At 40.8% G+C, this 20373-nt stretch overlaps 6 protein-coding genes across 6 annotated transcripts in view; 3 read left to right on the top strand and 3 right to left on the bottom strand.

Annotated features, from left to right (window-relative positions):
- Positions 1-3202, top strand: part of LOC100184155 (derlin-2-like) — a 4169-nt gene extending 967 nt beyond the window's left edge. Inside the window, exons 3-7 of the mRNA XM_002126867.5 lie at positions 1255-1348; positions 1694-1816; positions 2109-2181; positions 2640-2730; positions 2812-3202. Coding sequence (XP_002126903.1) covers positions 1255-1348; positions 1694-1816; positions 2109-2181; positions 2640-2730; positions 2812-3001 — 571 coding nt within the window. The 3' untranslated portion in view covers positions 3002-3202. The remainder of the gene's footprint in view (positions 1-1254; positions 1349-1693; positions 1817-2108; positions 2182-2639; positions 2731-2811) is intronic.
- On the bottom strand, positions 3155-5815 carry LOC100184962. Its single transcript, XM_002121296.5, has 6 exons — positions 5122-5815; positions 4727-4871; positions 4487-4550; positions 4294-4431; positions 3749-3952; positions 3155-3545 (listed from the first exon to the last, which is right to left on the bottom strand). The coding sequence occupies exons 1-6, from the start codon at positions 5794-5796 to the stop codon at positions 3347-3349; spliced, it is 1425 nt and encodes a 474-aa protein (XP_002121332.3). The 5' UTR covers positions 5797-5815; the 3' UTR covers positions 3155-3346.
- Positions 5816-5960: 145 nt separating this feature from the next.
- LOC100187348 (leucine-rich repeat protein soc-2 homolog) lies at positions 5961-10840 on the bottom strand. Its single transcript, XM_002126490.5, has 17 exons — positions 10575-10840; positions 10220-10414; positions 9999-10146; positions 9453-9881; positions 9143-9263; positions 8751-8914; positions 8581-8656; positions 8260-8509; positions 8014-8201; positions 7839-7960; positions 7411-7576; positions 7159-7253; positions 6975-7099; positions 6710-6847; positions 6391-6529; positions 6262-6318; positions 5961-6207 (listed from the first exon to the last, which is right to left on the bottom strand). The coding sequence occupies exons 2-17, from the start codon at positions 10379-10381 to the stop codon at positions 6140-6142; spliced, it is 2448 nt and encodes an 815-aa protein (XP_002126526.1). The 5' UTR covers positions 10382-10414; positions 10575-10840; the 3' UTR covers positions 5961-6139.
- Positions 10841-11278: 438 nt separating this feature from the next.
- Positions 11279-14304, top strand: LOC100186531 (chloride channel CLIC-like protein 1). Its single transcript, XM_002126377.5, has 4 exons — positions 11279-13357; positions 13544-13631; positions 13825-13907; positions 14073-14304. The coding sequence occupies exon 1, from the start codon at positions 11384-11386 to the stop codon at positions 13199-13201; it is 1818 nt and encodes a 605-aa protein (XP_002126413.2). The 5' UTR covers positions 11279-11383; the 3' UTR covers positions 13202-13357; positions 13544-13631; positions 13825-13907; positions 14073-14304.
- A 265-nt stretch (positions 14305-14569) lies between these two features.
- Positions 14570-17117, top strand: LOC100176316 (60S ribosomal protein L23a-like). The gene is made up of 4 exons (XM_002126221.5): positions 14570-14676; positions 14945-15104; positions 16406-16505; positions 16931-17117. The coding sequence occupies exons 1-4, from the start codon at positions 14661-14663 to the stop codon at positions 17090-17092; spliced, it is 438 nt and encodes a 145-aa protein (XP_002126257.1). The 5' UTR covers positions 14570-14660; the 3' UTR covers positions 17093-17117.
- A 407-nt stretch (positions 17118-17524) lies between these two features.
- Positions 17525-19006, bottom strand: LOC100178640 (SAGA-associated factor 11 homolog). The gene is made up of 4 exons (XM_002125823.5): positions 18869-19006; positions 18682-18810; positions 18472-18599; positions 17525-18228 (listed from the first exon to the last, which is right to left on the bottom strand). Exons 1-4 carry the CDS (start codon positions 18944-18946, stop codon positions 17781-17783), a joined length of 783 nt encoding a protein of 260 aa, XP_002125859.1. The 5' UTR covers positions 18947-19006; the 3' UTR covers positions 17525-17780.
- Positions 19007-20373: the final 1367 nt, after the last annotated feature.

Below are 20373 nucleotides of genomic sequence, written 5' to 3'. Positions count from 1 at the left end.
CGCACACTGCGGACACTGCGGACACTGCGCACACTGCGCACACTGCGCACACTGCGCACACTGCGCACACTGCGCACACTGCGGCACACTGCGGCACACTGCGGCACACTGCGCACACTGCGGACACTGCGGCACACTGCGCACACTGAGGCACACTGCGGCACACTGCGCACACTGAGGCACACTGCGCACACTGCAGCACACTGCAGCACACTGCGCACACTGCGGCACACTGCGGCACACTGCGGCACACTGCGCACACTGAGGCACACTGCGGCACACTGCAGCACACTGCGGCACACTGCGCACACTGCGGCACACTGCGCACACTGAGGCACACTGCGGCACACTGCGGCACACTGCGCACACTGCGGACACTGCGGCACACTGCGGACACTGCGGACACTGCGCACACTGCGGCACACTGCGCACACTGCGGACACTGCGCACACTGCGCACACTGCGCACACTGCGGCACACTGCGCACACTGCGGCACACTGCGCACACTGCGGCACACTGCACTGCGGCACACTGCGCACACTGCGGCACACTGCGCACACTGACATTTTAGAGGGACCCTTCTATTATAGGGGTGTCCATCGCATACATGCGTTTGTTTGCGGTTTTAAAATAGTAACGAGTCAGACTTCACCCCAGAGGTTACGGGTTCAAGGCCCGATGCTGCTACCATTGTTTTAATGACTGTCATTGCCCCGTCCAGTTGTGCTTTATTAAGTTATATATTTATAAGTAACATAGAAACCTTATATATTCACAGCAACTTGAAGTGATATCTCCGTTTCAAATTTATTTTAACCCGGACTTGATATTCAAACATTACCAAATATGGAGACTTGTTACCAACTTTCTCTTCTTTGGAACTTTCGGATTCAATTTCCTTTTCAACATGATATTTCTGTATCCTCGTATATTAATAATTATGGTTTTAATTGAGTCTTATTATTAATAAATCAGAAAGGTTTGGAATTTAATGTTTGCTTTTTCTGGCCATAACTTTAACTTTTGTTTCCTTAGTAAAAACATTTAGCGAATCAACAGCAGTTGATTTATTTTATTAATTATATAATTTGCACCAAACATGTAGGATAAATTGATAAAACAAAATATATTTGTATATTATGTAGACCCAACCTTCTGTATGATATCATAGTTTATTTAATATTTATAATAACATTACAAACTTATTATATTTATCACAACTCCCCGTTCACTTTCCTGACCATAGACATCAGATACCGATATTGTCGGATGTTGGAGGAAGGTTCGTTTAGAGGAAGAACGGCAGATTTTGTTTTTATGTTCATTCTCGGGGGAATTATCATGAGCGTATCTTTTGTTGACATTAAATTAGAAATCATGTTTAAATAGAATTAGTATTAAAGATGTTCGTATATAATATATATATAGGTATAATACAGCATATAAAGCTAATTTATTTATATGCTGTTGCAGTATGGCTTCCAAATTAAGTGGAAAAAATGTTTGTTTTGTGATAAAAATACAACATTAACATTTCATAGAAATAGTATTAAACAATAATAAACATTAACTTCATGGAAATAACATAACTATACACAAACCCAACCATCTGTATATGATATCTATGTATATAATATATGATATCTATGTATATAATATATGATATCTATGTACCTTAACCCCACCCCCCAGATATTTGGTTTATTTGTAAACTTAGTTTTTCTCGGCCAAGCTTTCACCATATTACTTGTATACGTATGGAGTCGAAGGAATCCTTATGTGAGGATGAGTTTCTTCGGGATTATAACTTTCCAGGTGGGTATGAACTGATTAAAGATAAAAAACTTAATGCTGTGTTTTATGGAACAGAAAGTTCTGTTAAGCTGATTGCAAGTAGGTAATATTACGTGTGTTTTTAATTTTAAATTTTATTCTGTTAGCGCATAATGTGTTGAATTTTGTTATTTCTGGTAAAATCCTGAATCAGTTTTAGTTTAAAACTGCAGCGCTAAACCAAAATGTCACCGCTGTTTCAAATATTGGGGTAACATGTCACCCCCATGTTTATTAAACAATGGTTATTATATTAACCATTATGACATCACAGGCACCGTACTTACCGTGGGTTCTTATCGGGTTTTCTCTGATGTTGAATAATCCGATCATCGTTGACGGGCTCGGTGGGTAAATATGATGTTTGTGTGATATATATGATGCTTGTGTGATATATATGATGTTTGTGTGATATATATGATGTTTGTGTGATATATATGATGTTTGTGTGATATATATGATGTTTGTGTGGTGACATGTATAAATATGCGTATCAGTTCATGGAATGTTTGCGTATTACACGATGTCCGTCACATTGTTAAGTTTCTAGGTTAGAGGTTAAGATCAAGGCTTGTCGCTGCTGCCATTGTGGGCGTATGTGTCATTGAGCAAGACACTTAACGACAATTGCTCCAACCCAGTGGTCACTAATGGGTTGTCCAAATTATCAGAAAATCACCCACAAAGTTACATACGTGGTAACTCATAAGCAGGCACGAGTTGTATGAAACAGAACACCCGTGTTAACGACTGTCGTTGTAAATCACATTTAACATTCATTCTAAACATGATATTTATATTCCAGGAATCGCGTGCGGACATATTTATTATTTCCTTGAAGATGTTTTCCCGAAACAGCGGGGGGGGTTCAGGTTGTTGCACACACCTCGTGTATTGTAAGTGTGTCCTTATATGGTATTATAGACGTTAATGTTGTGTCTATGGTAGTATCAACGTTAATGTTGTGTCTATGGCAGAAAATATTTATTCGATGCTCCGACCAACGTCGACGATTACGCACCACTACCGGAAGCAGAGAGGCCTGGAGGGTTCGCGTGGGGTCAAGGGGGCATGGCAGGGGGTCAAGAGGGCGTGGCCGGGGGTCAAGAGGGTGTGGCTGGGGGTCAAGAGGGTGTGGCACATGGGGACATCCAGGAAGAAGATTAGTCAAATTTTTATTGTTACAAAAACTCATAGATGCAAAATATATATAAACACAGGGGAGGCAGGGATAGTTAGACACATAATAATGTTTACTGATTAATGCAGTGACCACCCTGCCACCCCAGGTTTGGCGTCTATTTATCACAATTGCCTTTAAGAACGCGTTATATTTCGTTGTGCAATGAATACAAGGTCAAGATATTACACTGGTTGTTGCATCACAATTAAACAGCGACAAACAAACTTAATGTATTGCGGGGGATAAAAACGAAAGATGTAGAAATGACATACACGTGCCAATAAATATTTTTTTTTATTGGTGGGCTTTCAACTCATGTGACATCACAATTAAACCCTTGTGACATCATGGACCTCTGGCGTTCCCGACCGTGACATCACAATCATCTCTGTGTGCGTCGACAATCCACTTCGGATCGAAACATTATCGAGGTTTCTACCATGGGGGTCGTGGTTGGGTAGGTGGGTGTTGGTGGTGTTTCCCCCTGAGCTGGGTGGGTCATGGGGTTGGGGGGTCGGTGGGGTGAATCTGTTGGTGAGTGAATATGTTAGTGGTAGATCATGCAATAGGAAGGTCTACATGGGTGAGGTTCTACAGCGTGTCATGGAGGATGGGGTTTATGTTGGCCCGAGTTGGCTTCAACTCAAGGTGCTATAACCCATTAGTGGCTGCTGGGTTGGAGCAACTGCTGTTAAGTATCTTGCCCAAAAACAAACCGACATCACAATTACCTTGGAAAGAATATTTTTCTCCATTGTTTGAATGACAACAACACACAAACGGTGTTGATCAACAAATTGACGTCAAATATAAAGAAATAAACCAACTCCGGTAGAGATATCATGATCTGCAGTATGGTTGCTGTGACATCGGACGCAACACATATCGATGCCAGGATTGAAACTTTCTTGATCAGAATCGTCAACTTTTGTTCCCTGGATAAAATGGATTGTTTATTCATGGATTTTGTGCCCAATCTAACATCCTATCCACATTTCTACCATGTATATAATATTGACACCTCAATATATTGATTTCAACTTCATCTTTCCAAGCACGCACACAACGGTGTCTCCACCCCCTACTTCCTTTTAGTTAGCAGATGGCCCACAACCTCCCAACCAGACACAACCACTACGGACACCCAACACCCCGCCAAAAATGGTAGCTTTGGGGGGGGGAAAGGGGGGGGGGTCCCATATTGCCCCTACCTCCCCTTAGAGAGAATATTCTATAGACCCCCAACTCCCATAAGCTAATAGCCCCCCTCCCCCACCTCTTCCTCATGGAAGACTTCCGTGGTGTTCTCCTCAACTTCCGGACTTTGATCCTCTTAGGTGATCCTAGTGACGCTACTCTTCTCGGGGCAGGGGATCCCCCGTCCCTCCTTGTAAACCGATGACCTCTCGTTGACCTGCGCATCACAATCATTACTATTGTTGTGGTTAACTATCATTAGGACGTCATACCCATGCATTGTGATGTCACCAGCTTGACTTTCACAGTCGGTACTTTCCCCCTCGCTCCAACAAACTAAACACAAAGGTACCGAGGTTAAGTTCTACTCTGGGTGGTTGTGTACTCATCTTCGAATACGATGGCGAAGATCAAATTAATTAAAACAACAAAGGGGATTATCAGCAAAACGACAGTCGTTAAAACACAGGAGTAAAAGTTTCATTAACAGTTAAATCACCATGACAACTCACGTTCGCTATGCGAGATGTCGTCGTCACTGCTACCCACGTCATCGATGACGTCACTTGACTTCCGGGCGGCATCCATACCAACGGAGCCCCTTTCACGCATACGGCCTACGATGGCTTGTTGCAACAACGGGCGGGATCGGTCAACCTGTGGTTGGGGTGGGGGGGGGGGAATACTTCACTTTGTGGGTCAGCGATTTATAAACAATCACCCTCAACGTTACGTCGTATTTATTACGATTTTAAACATTTAAATAAATGACGTAGTTTCTTCAGTAACGGAGAAATATACATCGTCATAAAGATAACGGTAAAGCGACAGTCGTTATAACACGCTAGTGGATAGAAATACTAAACTTATTTAGTGCATTTGCATCAAAGATTTGAGTTTGACTAACCTTCGGTGACGTCACACTCCTCGATGACGTCATTTGCTGCTGGTTCTTCTTTGTAACAAGTATTGGATAGACAAGCAACCCCAGCAGAGCCACTTGCCCAACGATAGTTATCACGACAAGGATAGTTGGGAGGGCTTCAATATCCGCGATGTCGGCCACGTCAATACAACCGCTAGGTGTCGCCTTGAAGTCCCATCCTGTAACCTCTGGAATTTGGAACAACACCGTCACCGCGAACCCCGCGATGAACAATAGAAGGATTGTGACGCGGCTGAACCGAATCAAATGTTTGTTGGCGAGGTGTTTCAATATTGGGTTGGAGTAAAACTCGTTTTGTCGAAACCACAGGAAGACATAGATAGAATAAATACTTGGCGCATACAAAGCAGTGCTGACGTTGACCGTCCGTATACATGTTGTGTTGTTCCTCCATCCAACAAAAGCTACCGTATGATCCGACACCATACGCGCCAACGCGAAGCAAGAACTAAAAACACAAATCCGCAGTAACTTTTGTTCTGTTGTCACTTTTTTCTTGTCTTTCCCAAAACTTGCCAAATAAAGCGCGCAACCGAGCAGCAAATAGACAAAACTTAATGTACAAACCCAGATCCCGACTTCTGATGCTAACCAATATGGTTTGGAATACGGAGGTTCTAACACAGTGTTATTCATTGTTAATCTTTTTCTAAAATGATTGTTTCAAACAATTGTTGCAATTCTAGAACGCCTCTGTCGCGTGGGCCACTGTGACGTCACAGCACACGATGCAACGCGCGGTGTCGACACTTCCGGTAAACAAGATTTCCAGAATAGGTGGATTATGACGTCATAACCACCTATTGTTTTGTACAATACCTGGTTTATTACACGACAATGGTTTAATTATGACGCAAGAAAGTGGGCGGTAATTATATTATGACGTCATCAGTGACGTCACCGTACTGCATTCGATTCGGCTGTGATGACGTAGGCAGAAGATATAATCTCTATTGTGACGTCACATATACTGCATTATCTACTTGGAGGGTATGGCGCCCTCCAGCGGTTTTGTCGGAACACCTGTCGCCGTCTTCGGTCGCGCACCTGCATTATTACGTCATCAGTATATTAATAATGTTTATGACGTCATAAACAAACCTCTTCCGAGCTTGGGACTCGATTTGGATTTCTTTTGTTTTGGCGGTGGCGGCGGTTCTGTAGAGATTGAAACACACGTTAGCAACCACCGGGTTGAAGGTGTGGAATAATATCCACCACATGACTTACCGATCTCGGGTACTTCCCCTTCCCTGAGAGGACGCTTCTTCGTTGAATCTTGACCCGAACTTTCAACTTTGACCTTTGACGTCAGCACCGCCATGCATTTCGGCCAAACCTTTATTTTGTTGTCAGTCAAATTCAACTCCTGTTTATAAGATGGGGATAACATTGGGTTGTTTATCTCGTCGATAGCGAAGATCAAATTAATTAAAACAACGAAGGAAAAGGAATTAGCAGATCTATACTTGAGGAAAAATGCAAAATAAAAGCGTGGCTGGTAAACCCAACATACGGTATTATGAACCACCATTATGACGTCACAAACCTTCAACGCCGGCAGCTTCGCGATGGATTCAGGGATCGACTCGATCAGGTTGTCGGTGAGGTCGAGAGAGGTCAAAGACTTCATCCGCCAGATGTCGATAGGGAGCAACTTCAGATCATTACGCGATAAGTTGATAATCTGGAGGTTTAAGATTTGTCGGTAATTCTGTATGGCTGATAATTTGGACAACCCATTAGTGACCACTGGGTTGTGTTTTACTCAAGTACACAACGGTGGCATCGACGAGCTTCGAACCCAGTCTCACCTGCATACGATAGAGATAGGGCAGATCCGTTGGGATATTTTTCACTCTGTTGTATGATATGTTGAGCGTCATCAACGAAGCTAAGACGTCGATTCGATCATTCGGTAACTCCAACAATTGGTTGTCTGTGATGTAACAATGACGTCATTATTGAAGCTTATTACGTCATAATAGGTATTATTACCCGAAAGATCCATGGAAGTTAGTTTGTTCAACTCTCCAAAGTTCTCCGGAAGTTGCGTCAATTGGTTTCCGGCAAAGTTGAGGATTTGAAGCGATCTGCAGTGATGACGTATGTGATGACGTAATATAAAGTTAATTTATCTCTTCGAATATGATAGCGAAGATCATAATGAAAACAATGAAGAGAAAAGAAGTAGCAGCAAAACAACAGTCGTTAAAACACAAAACAATTGGAATGACGTCATCCACCCACCTTAACTTTGTGAGATTTTGGGCGAAGTTTTCGAGACAATTGTTCGAAACATGTAGTTCTTGGAGGTGGGTGAGGATTCCTATTTGTTCGGGAATCCTAGCAACTTGATTGTTTGAAACATCCAATATTTCGAGCAACCTCAATCTACCAATGTTTCCCGGGATCGCTGTGTGGGGGGGTGTGTTATTGTGGTGTGGTTGTTCCACATGGATGGGACCAGCATGCAACGAGGAGACCGAATTACCCAGGGTGCTACAACTCATTAGTGACCACTGGGCAAATATCGTTAAGTGTCTCGCCCAAGGACACATAATGGTTCCAGGGTCGACCAGACACAACGTACTTTTAATGCTTCAGCCAAACCATTACCCAGATTAGCACATCAACAACACCCATCAATACTCCCCATTATTAAACAACATCCTCACATTTAATGGAGTTCCCAGCAAGCTTCAATTCACGGAGGTTTCGACAATTACAAATCGAAAGCGGAAATTCTTCCAACTCGACGCGCGATAGGTCCAATGACGTCACAATACCATTGAGCTCCCTGTGACGAAACAATGGTTAGATGAATACATACATTATGACGTCACAACCAACTTGTATATCCGCGTGATTAAGCTCCGGTTATCATCGCCACCTAGCGGAGGAAGACGCCATGGGTTTCCGGCCAACCTCAGTTCCCGGAGTACTTTAGAAGCCGCGTCCGGTAGCGGTGACGTCACGAAGTTGTTGTCGCTGACGTCAAACTTATCCAACATACCAAGATACTTGATCGACTTCGGGATCTGTGATGGAATAATCACCAATAATGTTCCATAGGTGTCACGCCATGCGAGGATTCACCTGCGAGAGTTGGTTCCTAGCTAGTATGAGTTGTTCCAAGGTCCGCCACTTCCTCAGATCATCAGGGAGGTTGGTGAGTTCGTTATCCGAGGCGTCCACCACTTGGAGGAGCTGTTGCTCACCAAGGGTGCTCGGGAGCGACTCCAAGCGGTTGTTTCGGAGGTAAAGCTGTTTTAACGCTTTTATGTGGCCGATAGATGGTGGTAGAGAGGTGAGTTGGTTGTTTGCGAGATTTAGAATGAACAACCATCTGTAATAATGGGGTATGTGACGTCATAGTGTAGGGGTATATGTGACGTCATATTGTAGATTGTTACCAACCTTAAGGTGTGCATCTCGGTGGGCAGGGATGTTATCTTGTTGTTGGAGGCGTCGAGTGTTTCGAGGTGGAGGAGACCTGAGGGGGGGGTGTATTAGTTGGTGGTGTGTAATGGTGGTATGTGTTTTGCAAACTCCGTGTTAACCCCATTCAGCTGTTGTACCAAACTTACCAATCAACGGCGACAAGTTAGTGAGGTTGTTGTTAGACACATGTAGTTGTTGAAGGGATACAAGTCCATTCATATCGTTGGGTAATGTTTGTAACTTGTTGAACGACAACATGAAGACGCGAAGTCGTTTCAAAGATCCAATACCATCGGGTATTGACTCCAAACTATGATAACATTTACTTGTTTGCTTCGAATACGATAGCGAAGTTTAATTAAAACAACGAAGAGAATTAGCAGCAAAACTACAGTCGTTAAAACACGCTACGAGCGAAAATACTTGAGGAAAATTGTTCCGTATTTGACATGCAAATTAAGGAATATTTTGCGTGGCTGCTAAACGCACGATACAAGTATGACGTCATGATATGGTTTGTGACGTATGTATGGCGTACCTGTTGTTCGTCAAGTTCAATGACGTCAGCGAGAATCCGAGCGAATAAACCGATTGTGGGAAAACCTTAATGTTGTTTGATGACGCATCGAGGTGGTGAAGGTACTTGAGCGATCCAATGGCTGAAGGTAGGAGGGTTATGCATATGGGGTGGTGATATCAAATCCAACCCAGTGGTCGCTAATGGGTTGTCCAAATTATCAGCCATACAGAAAACACCATCACCCACAAACAGAACACCCGTGTCATAACTGTCGTTGCTCTTAACCTCCTATAAATAAGTTACATTCATTTAATAACATATAACATACCTGTTGGTAAAGATTGGAGATGATTCCCCGAAACATTGATATGCGTAAGCCGTTGTAGTTTATCAATATCTTCGGGGAGTTTCGATAGTTTGTTGTCGGATAAATTTATTTGAGAAATGTTCCCCTTGCTTTTCTTTGTGATGACGATTGGGGGAAGCACCTCGATCTGATTACCAGAGACATCTAGCGACCGTGGTAATCTGTAAATCGACTTGGGCAAAATCTTGATCGAGTTTTGCGAAACATCCAATGACGTCATGTTTGACTGTCCGATATTTTTTGGCAGCTTTTTAATCTTGTTGTTTGATACGTCACAAGTCTCCAACCCGGACGCTTTATGAATTGTTTTGGGAAGTGCTTTCAACCGGTTGTCGGAAACGTTCAGTGAAGATAATTTCTTAAGTTTCGCAACAGAAGCTGGGAGCGCCCCTGTTAAAAGGTATTGTTAAAAATAGAATGAAAGAATTTAACTTGTTCATGGGCGGTGACGACAGCCGCTTCCACGAGTTACCACGTATATATAACTGAGTGAATGGTTAAACTCACCGATAACATTATTCCTCATATCAACTTCGTACAAACTTTGCAACGCTGAAATACTTCGAGGGATTTTCTTGATTTTGTTGTTTTGGGCGTGCAACACTGACGTCATCATGGCGACTTCTTCATTCGCGTAAATCTCTTCAGGAAGCACCTGTGACGTCATAGTTAATACCGCGTCATCGCGACGTCATATTGATACTACGTCATCGTGACGTCATACGTACCTTTATGTTAACAGTGTCCAGTTCCACGGTCAGTTTATTAGAATGACGTTTCATATGACGTAATACATTCTTGGGAAGTGCAGCGTATGTACTTCCGGGTCCAACTCTGGGGGGTGGGCCCTCTTTCTTCCCACGACCACGTGAGCTGGCGGCACGTGACATACCACCCGACGGGCAAGGGGTAGATTTCGACCTCTGGAATAATCATTGTTAAAACTTTTCATTATAAATAAACACAACGAACCCTTAACATAATTTCTGATTCTAAACCTCAAAATATATCTCTTGTTTATTTACAACGTTTAATTGTTAATTAATAATGACTATTGTTACGTTTAATTAGTTTAAAAGCTACCTGCCGGAATGACAAATCTGTTGCTGGTTCTGAAAGTAAAGAATCGTTTGTGACGAAGAATCGAAGGTAGAACCTCCCGCGAATCGACGTCACAATACTCCTTTGTGTTATAGCTTGTAAGGTTGCTTAGAGACAGCGCTCGCATCGCGCTTGTGTTTGTTTAGTCGATTGTGAACAAACAACACAAAGGTCACGTTAGGTCAAATCCGATCATTTATATTTCTCGTAAAAAGAATAAATAAAATAATTTAATTGCTTATTTTCGTTGTTCATTCACTTTAATTAATTTGTTTAAATTTGAACCTGAAATGTTGGGAACCGTGTTGCCTTCTATTATGACGTCACAATGCTTTCTATGAATATCAATCATGGGGAACTAAAGTATTGTGACGTCATTGAACTACCTGTTCGTATCAATTACTTCGCGCGGTCGGTGTACTTAGTGTAAGATTGTGGTAAATGAAGAAAACACTAAAAATGATATTAATTAAAGTTGGTTAACAGCAGGACACTGGTGAAGAATTCTCCGGTACAGAGCAGATAGGCTGGTGTGCTAGGGGGGAAAACTATAAATACCACAATACAGCATGTACACGCGAACATCATGTTATATAGAGCACATACACAGATGTTCGCGTGTATGTGCTGTATTGTGGTATTTAGAGTTGTCCGTGTGTTAGGGGTTAGCAAATAAAGTGGGGGGGGGGATTCTTCATTAGCACCTTAAGCTATGAAATATAACTGGCGACATCATTATATCGCAATCGTTGTTTTGATAGGATTATAGTGGTAATATATAATATTAAGGTATGAAATATATTATACACATCATACTTGTTGCGTCCGTGGTTGTGGCGGCGACAGATGACGATTGGCACACGTCACACGACGATTGGCGCGACCCCCATGATATGTTTGGGGAACAAACGGTCGCGAAAAAGAACCCCAAATCCGAGGTGGTTTGCGAGAAGTGTTTGGATGAGAATGAAATATTAAAGAAATGTAACTGCAGTGATTGTACCACGACCGTGAATGGAGATGGTGATATGAAAACTTATGATCATATTTTCATGAGACGCATCATGAGGTTTTATCTATCACAACTAAGTAACGTCGGGATACCACCTGCACAAACACATTATAAAATATTGGTTGAATTAAACGGAAACGATTGGGAAGTTTTGTCGAATTATGTTGAAGATAAAAACGACATTCCAATTCCACATGTAATGAAAGTATTTGAGAATTCGTTCAAAACAATTTCCACTGGACACGCTGACGATCAAAGTTGGGAATTGAAGTTTGAGGAATATTTTCATCTTTCAATTGACGACGCGATAAAGTGTTGCGTTTTGTTGTTGTTGATTGTTGCAACTTTAACACTCCAGTTTGTGAGCCTGATATCGTGGGCAACTCAGTTTAAACGACTGCTGGTTCTTTTATTAATCCAAAGTTTCATAATGACGTACATACATGAGTACCAGGTAACGTTAGCCGAACACAAAAGTGAATCTTCCAAGATCCCCGAAAGTTGCCAACAATCCATGCGCAAACTTACAACTGTAGAAGCTTTCACGCAAACATTTCGTGACATGTTTAGCACAGCGAAACACCCATGCACTCAATACCATGAAAACTTTATAATCTCCCCCTTCGTCAAAGTTCCCCCCACAAAAATCATCGCTGTAACAATGACCCGGTTTCTACTCGAGCCTCTAACCCACATCGGAACAAGTTTCAGTCTAACTTTCAAAAACATGTTTTCCCAACTTCCCCTTCAACTTTGGATCCCTGCGTTCGTCTTCATCATCATCTGCATGCTCACCGTGCTCATGTTCTTAACCGTCTGCTTTGGGTATTCATGGACGTTGAACCTTCCGTTCTGGTCGGGATTCCAGATCGCCCCACAACAACAACAACAACAACAACACATGCAACAAATGCTTGATAACTACAACAGACATCAACTGCATGCGATTCAGGAGTTATTGAATGAAAGACGACCAACCAATAATAACGAACCAGGGATGTTACGGAGCATAATGTCTTCGATTGGACTCCGATCAAATCATGATGCCCCCCCTAACCCCAGGACCCCTCAAGAACCCGTACCTGCTGCTTCTCAACCCACCCCGCCACCTGGGGTAAGACGACGCACCCCTCGAACACCGTTAAACGACCTCCCTGATGATACTGACCACCCCACACCCAACCAACCCCCATTTGCCCACAACCCCCCACCTTACCCTGCTGAACCCACCAACTTACCTTACCCAAGTGAACCCACCCACCCCCCGCAAAGCCCCCATACACGCCCCCAACCCCCGACACACCCCCTCCCACGTTCCAACTCCCAGGCCCCTGAACACGACCTCCACGCCACCGGCGACTTCTCCGATATTTTCCCGACAAATTCCCACCGCCCGTGCCAAGTTGAGGAAATCCCCCAAACCGATACAAGTCATGTTTGTAATGATGATGTCATAATGGATAACAATCATATTGTTCGTGACATTGGGTTCGTTTGTGACGCAACAATCGTGCCACGCCCTGTAAGTTCCGACGATACTCACCCGAAACGCCATGGACAACAAACTGCCGCGTCATCACAAAACAACAAGGACTAAGCAATATTTTGACGCTTTTTTATTTAATATTTTGCTTTGAAATTTTTAAGTTAAATTTCTGTGAATATCATAATGTTTGTATTTTACTTGTAGTTGGTTGGTTAGGTAAACATGAGGTTGATACCAAGATTGCAACAGTTGGTCAACGCAGCCAAGGTGGGTGGTATTGTGGGTTAACACAGGGGAGGCAGAGATACTTGGACACACAATCCTGTGAAACAAATCTAACTTATTGGTTGTAATGTTTACTGATTAATGCAGTGTTGAAAATTTCAGGGTTGGCCTGCCCACCCTGCCACCCCAGGTTTGGTGCCTATGATTAAATTCAACTTTCTTTTACAGAGCACAAAGCCGGTGAAAGAAAGCACGATATTTCACGCCAACGCGAACACACAATCAGCTAAAGTTGGCGGTGCTCAAAGCTCCGGGGGTATGTGTCATTGTTGTTTCTAAATATTTCTGTCGTCAAATTATTAATATTTTTTTATCTGCTGAATTAATGAGACTTGATTATCATTGCAACTGCCCACAATAGTGGCAGCAATGAGCCTTAAACCTGGCACCCCCTCGGAGCCATGGTACTTAGCAACATGAAGTAATAATGATATAATATTTCTATTTAGATTATGCCGGAGTTGCCATTTCTTCGAGGGAAGAATTAAAAGTTCATTTCCCGCGACTTCATGAACTGCAAGAGTTTCATTTGGTTTGTATAATTGTTGCTTTTATTTTGCTTAAGTAGTTTTAATCATGTTGTGTTTAGCAACTGTCACTTTGCCACTAATTTCCTTCTCTTCATTGTTTTAATTATATTAATCTTTGCAACCTTATTTAAAGCGTTAAAACTTACAATCTTCTACCATTGTTACAGAAACAATTGATCGAACACAAACTACCAGTCCATATGTCGGGGAAATACGACAACATTTTGATACCGATGGTCACGGTCGTTACTTTGTTGTGTTTCTTGTATAACGTGAAGTGGTTCCTTGAGTTCAAGAAGTAATTTACGAACAATTTATTAAAACAAATGAATATTTATAAGTTATGTTTGGGCCAATTCATATTTATTGCGAAATAAATTTTTTTGAATATATTTTAAATATTGTGTTTCTTTTTCATTAGTTAGGATGTTCATGCTATACTGCAGTGACCAGGATATTTTGAATGTTTTAACTGATGGAACAAGGAAATTTGATGTTTATCAAATCCAATGTTATATTTAGTTAGGATACAACTACCGTCGTTCCTACTAAAGTGACATTATACAAAGTATAAGAGTAAAAATATGTGCAGGGTAGGGGGTTATATTTTGTAAGGTATTTTTAACTGGGGTCTCACATAGATAGCGCAGTAAAGGTTTATACGATGTCTGTGTTAGATGCGGGTACCATAAATACGCACCACCAGAGGCAGGTGTGAGCAATCCACGCTGACGAAATCTTTTCATGAAAACAAGATGGCGGTTGGTGGAGGTAAGATGGATTTCAGGGGAATATGGGGCGATTTATGGGGTATTGGAGGGGTTTAGGAGGGTTATATTGTAGTTGGTAAGTATGTTATCGTGTTAGCGGCCCTGAATCGGTAATATATCGATTTCAAAGTTGCTCTTGTTACATCCAACGCCGTTAAGGACTCGCCTATAGAGCAGAAATTACAAATTTACACACATGGTAACTCGGAATTTTCACGATAATAAAAGTAACATTTGTTCTCCACAATAACGTTGCTATCACCCCGCAGCCAAAGAGAAAGCGTTACGCGCGAAGAAAGCCGTGTTAAAGGGCCTTCATTCCCATCGTAAAAAGAAATTCCGCAAGAGCGTTCACTTCCGGCTCCCAAAGACGCTCAAACTCCCACGAGCTCCAAAATACCCGAGGAAAAGTGTCGCCAAACGCAACAAGTAAGCTTGTTTGTTTTTTTTTTCAACTCCGGTACCTATTATTTTGTTTCAACTTGTTTATTGTTGCTTTTTTTATAACCGAAACGATATGCAAGAAAATTTGCTGAATATTATTTTCAACAAGTGTAAACAATGTTGTGACGAAAAATAGAATTTCTACAATAAGACCGGGTTTTGTTGCAATTGTTCACATATTGCTCTGTACAAATATAAACAACTTTTTGTTTAATGTTTGTTTGCAAGTAATCATCTCCCATGTTGTTACTTTGAATTTATTTAGCAATATGAATATTATGTGCCGAGCGGAGCCCGAGCGTCTCCTTTTTTGATGATTTCAACCGAGCGCCAGATTTCCGCCGAGCGCCGAGCCTCATATGCTATTGCTATAATGTTGCACGCGAGAGCAAAAAATATTAAAAATGAAAAAAGTTAAGCTTCTAAAAGATAACGAACTAGTCAGAGTAGCTTTTTCTTTATTTATTTTCCGTTCGTTGTGAATTTGCTCTCTCGCAAGTAACGTCTGCATGACGTACTGTTTTGGAACGCGCTGGTTGCCACACTGACTGCATCAGTTATAAATAATTTGTAATTAAATATTTTTCATATGAGTTTTACAATTTGCAATACTGGAAATTACAAAACGAGACGTCTTTTTAACCATAAACCACGTTGCTTGTATAATTTTGATTAGCGACGCTTTTCGGCTGAATAGGAACGCATTCTCGTACGCCTTTCTCCTTAATGACGGCATAGGTGCTCGGGCTCGTGCCGAGCTTTCGTTGAAGCTCGGCGCTCGGCGAACCCGAGCTTTTACGAACTCAGCACATCCCTAATGAATATATTGAACATTAGGTTTCTTGGTGTATTGCTTGTGTATAGATTGTTGGGGGTTGCGTACGTGTTCCACATAATCTACACCACCAAGTGTATTCCAGCAATACTTGATAGTAAATACAATGTTTGGGTCGCATAGATCCTGATCTATGATGTAAATAACGTTGCGCAATATTTCACGTCACAATTATGATTGTTATGTAATGTTGCGAAGGTTATTTAAATTGCAAACATGAAATAATTCGACCATGTTTATACACAATATAATTTAGTATATCGTGGGCCTTGCAAATCTACTGTTTATAACTACTTTATTTCACCTCCAGTCATGTAAGTTTATATCGTAGCTAATAGCATTATATGCGTCAACCATGCGTAGAGGGTGGGAGGGCATTTGTTTTGTTTAAACTGGTTGATTATAACATTGTTTATGATGTCACTATTATTATTATGATGTCATTACCCAGGATGGACCAGTTTGCGGTGGTGAAACATCCACTTACGACGGAAAGTGCGATGAAAAAGATCGAAGACAACAATACATTGGTGTTTATTGTGGATCTTAAGGTGGGGGGTTGGCACTAAGTTTATTGTTGGTTTGTGAATAAAGCTATGGTGGGGCAACTAAATATGTTTGGGTGGTGTTAGTATAATGTGAAGGTTGGTTGGCTCCATCTGTGCATGTTGTTTGTTGCAAGGTTATTGAGAAAGAGGCTTTGGTGGTGTTTGCATAGTTGGTAAAATACGATGCGGTGACGTTGTTGTTATATAATGAATATTGTCTGCGACACCCAAGGTATTTTTATCAGTGATTGAATAAAATATTAATAAGTAATTATTTATTTTTCATTGGGTTTAGCAGTCGCGCTTTTGTTTCTCACTTTTACCCAAGTAATTTTTACTCGTGTTTTACGTTTAACGACTGTTGTTTTGTTGCTAATTTAATACTGTATCCTAATATATAAATATAATATTCCCGCGCGACGATCCAGGCCAACAAGCCTCAGATCAAACAAGCCGTGAAGAAACTTTACGACATCGACGTCGCGAAGGTGAACACACTTATCCGGCCCGATGGAAGGAAGAAGGCGTACGTCAAACTCGCCCCTGACTACGACGCACTAGATGTCGCTAATAAGATCGGGATCATCTAAATGTTAATAAAATAAAAACAACAAATATTGTTTGATGTTTTCCTATAGGTACACTAGAACATTCCTGTTTTAGAGCGTTAGGCCGCAAAAGAAACCACTGGCTATTGTTGGAACGCAGTGGTTACTAATAAGTTGAGTAAATTGTCAGTCATGCAGAACTCAGCAGACAGGAGGTGTACGTGTTATAACGAATGTCGTTGCCCCACAACGTGAGGATAAATAAGTTACATATGTGGTAACTTGTAAGCGGGCACAACAGAACACCCGTGATACCCGCCATGCGAGGATAAATGGGTCACTTATTTAGGTCCCATGGCATCCTCACCCACATAGAATATATAAAGCCCAGTTTCAGAGTTTGGAAATTTGAATACGTCTGATTGTACTTTAAGATTCAATTTTTAAAGTTTAAAATAATTTAAGACAATAATCGCTGGTGTATAATAAATAGTTTATTATGACATCACAATTCACAATGAATGTGGTGTCAACAGAAAATGCCCACTTGGTGTCAGCATTAAGTACCAACATTTGTGAAGTACAGTGTTGCAAAACGGAAAATAAAAAAGTAAATATAACAAAGGAATAGATGCTTCATGGCAGAAGAACAATTTCATTTTATGTTAAACAGAAAACACTGGAGCTATGAATCATTTGCATAGCAAAGCAACGATAACAAAGGAAACATTTACGGCAAATCCACGATTTGTCGTCTTTTACTTTTTTTCGATGGATTATGTTTTGATTTCTTTTTCTTAATAATAACATTCCCAGCATGCATTGCGGGTGACTTTCCGCCATCGTTCCCCGTCAATGTGGCGTTGATGTGTTTCTCCCATAAAGTCACCGTGTGGTTAATATTATCGCTACGTGTGTCGTGTACAACGTCAATGTTGTCATTCTGATCAACGAATGCTTTTGATTGGCCGGCCACGCACGACTGGGTCGTGACCGTGGAACGAGATTTTGATAAAATAGATTTTGAGGTCCGTGGCGAGCCGTTACCCCGCTCAGCTTTGCGTTTCTTTGACTTCTTGGTTGGCTGGTTCGCTTCGCAAGCGAACCAATCGACATCATTGTCGTCGTCGAGCTCTTCATCAGCTCCAACGCTGTCGTTTATCGTCGATGAAAACTTTCTGTAAATAATAATTGGTGTGAACGAATGTAACTTATTAATGTAGGGTATGTATTTTGTGTTAATAAGCATACATCTTGTGCCAGCTTACAAGTTACCACGTATGTAACTTTGTGGGTGATTGTTTTCTGCGTGGCTTACAATTAAGATAACACATAAGTGACCACTGAGTTGGAGCAATCGTGGTTAAGTGTTTTGCCCAAGGACACATACAATATTAACAACCTGTCACAACAATAATTACCCGCTGTTTGCGATTCTTTGCGAGGCAATCCTACTTGAGTTCCGTCCCATACCCATGCATTTCTCCAGGTGTGGGGCAAACCTGCTGGCTGCCATGTTGCGATTGCAGTTTGGGCATTGACATTCAACCTGAAGCAAAACATAGACATGTTAGATGTTACTGCGATCCTTATTATTACTTAAACAACAAAAGTTAAATTATATATTTTACAGTTTTTTTTGATCCAGATATAGGTTGTCCAAATATGTCCAACCCTTTTTCGATTGTTATTTTATATTTCTCGTCTCCTTCATCTGAGTCATCAATAAACAAAGTTCCTTTGGTGAGGGAACGGTGAGCCTGAAAATATATTTATTGAAATAAATATTCATATTTTACCACAAGTTTAAATATTTACTTCATATGCAACCCCTAATACAGCTTCATTTAAGATTTCATTCAAAAAATGATCTGCATACATTTGCAAATCTGCCATTACATTAAATAAACATTTGTTGCACGAAATTCTTTTTGCTGCAAAATATTTTTTATTTAGATTTATTTAAACCAAAATATAGTTTAAAATAATTAAAATTTTTGCTTAAAACGTAAAAAATGTTGTTTTTTTAATAAATTCGACCCCAGGCCACGAAATTTTTGGTCCTCGCTTAGGAAATAATTATTTTCGTTAATTGCTAAAACCTGATTGGTCGCAAAAATTAATTACAACAGGAAATCAAAATTCTCAAATCGAGAGAACCTTTCTATTCGTAAAGAAAGTGCACTATGACGTCAGAAAGGTTAATTGTTACGGTTCAATCGGTTTGCTTTGTTCGTAGAAAAAGGGGATTGTCTTTTTGTTTTTCTTTAAATCTAAAGCAGTAAATTTTGCAGCGAACGCGTTTTTCGTCGTTGTGTTTGTTTAATGTTAACTGTTGCAATCACGCAATATTTTAATTACCTAGAATGGTCGTTTTTGTTATTATTGATTTGTTTCTATCGATTTTTCGAAACCTTTGTTGCAGGCGACGCCCATTCAATATTTTGTTTCAACATTTTGGAAGCTTTGGTTTGTAAGCGGTGCGCTAATTAGTTGTTTGTTTTATTACCATTCTAACCAATTATTGTTTTGCTAACTTATATTTAAAACTATTTATAGTTGTAAATATTTACAGTAACTTTTATTTGTCACTTTATAGTTTAAAATTACAATGTTTATAATTTGTTGGTTTTTTGCAAAATTTTAGTTTAGATAAAATGGATTGGTTAAAAGTTTGCTTGAATTTGATTTTATTCTCGGGTTGCGTTTATGCGGAAGTTGTGGTAATGTCGTCAAAAGTTGGGGCGACGAACCCCGTCACGATAAACGCCGGCGTTTCAACTTTGTCGGCAAACGATGATTTTTCATGGAATTTCACGAATTCAGTCGGTGTGGAGACGACTTTAGATTCGAAGGAATTGTCGCTAAACTTGACGAAATTATCGGAAGTTGGTGAATATGAAAGTTTGGTGAACGGTTCGGTCGTTAATGAAATCACAGTCGCTTACCTTGCCAACCCTGTCATACAGGTAAGTTGCCAGGAACAATCAACTATGTTTGGGTTTTCTACCAAACTTTGCTAATTTCCAGTTCTTTGATAATCAATTTTAAATGTTAATAAATTAGCACAAAAATCGTTGTAAATCCTTGCAAACAGAATAATTATGAAATAAGCAATTATTCTCATATATAACTACCATTATTATGATGTAACAATCATCAGAACACTCGACACTCGGTGACTTTTAACGAGGGCGACAACAATCGAAAGTTAATTTGCATAAGTGAAGGTTCTTATCCCCCACCCCATTATCAATGGAAGAAAAAAGATGAAAACTCGGAAACTGCAGCCTTCGATATCGAGAGCATCCTAATGTTACTCA

This window comes from Ciona intestinalis, unplaced genomic scaffold (genome assembly GCF_000224145.3).
Source record: "Ciona intestinalis unplaced genomic scaffold, KH HT000074.2, whole genome shotgun sequence".
Lineage (NCBI taxonomy): Eukaryota > Metazoa > Chordata > Ascidiacea > Phlebobranchia > Cionidae > Ciona > Ciona intestinalis.
This window is presented reverse-complemented; position numbering and strand designations above follow the sequence as displayed.

Coding starts and splice junctions, on each gene's coding strand:
- LOC100186531 (XM_002126377.5), top strand. CDS start 11,384: ATGAAATATATTATACACATCATACTTGTTGCGTCCGTGGTTGTGGCG.
- LOC100176316 (XM_002126221.5), top strand. Junction 15,105..16,405: donor AGTGTCGCCAAACGCAACAA/GTAAGCTTGTTT, acceptor GTCATTACCCAG/GATGGACCAGTTTGCGGTGG. Junction 16,506..16,930: donor TGTTTATTGTGGATCTTAAG/GTGGGGGGTTGG, acceptor GCGACGATCCAG/GCCAACAAGCCTCAGATCAA.
- LOC100187348 (XM_002126490.5), bottom strand. CDS start 10,381: ATGTCACGTGCCGCCAGCTCACGTGGTCGTGGGAAGAAAGAGGGCCCA. Junction 8,657..8,750: donor TAACTTGTCGCCGTTGATTG/GTAAGTTTGGTA, acceptor CCCCCCCCTCAG/GTCTCCTCCACCTCGAAACA. Junction 6,208..6,261: donor GAGTCCCAAGCTCGGAAGAG/GTTTGTTTATGA, acceptor GTAATAATGCAG/GTGCGCGACCGAAGACGGCG.
- LOC100184962 (XM_002121296.5), bottom strand. CDS start 5,796: ATGAATAACACTGTGTTAGAACCTCCGTATTCCAAACCATATTGGTTA. Junction 4,872..5,121: donor GGAGTGTGACGTCACCGAAG/GTTAGTCAAACT, acceptor CCCCAACCACAG/GTTGACCGATCCCGCCCGTT. Junction 3,546..3,748: donor AGAAAAATATTCTTTCCAAG/GTAATTGTGATG, acceptor ACTCACCAACAG/ATTCACCCCACCGACCCCCC.
- LOC100178640 (XM_002125823.5), bottom strand. CDS start 18,946: ATGGCAGATTTGCAAATGTATGCAGATCATTTTTTGAATGAAATCTTA. Junction 18,600..18,681: donor TATCTGGATCAAAAAAAACT/GTAAAATATATA, acceptor GTTTTGCTTCAG/GTTGAATGTCAATGCCCAAA. Junction 18,229..18,471: donor CAAAGAATCGCAAACAGCGG/GTAATTATTGTT, acceptor TATTATTTACAG/AAAGTTTTCATCGACGATAA.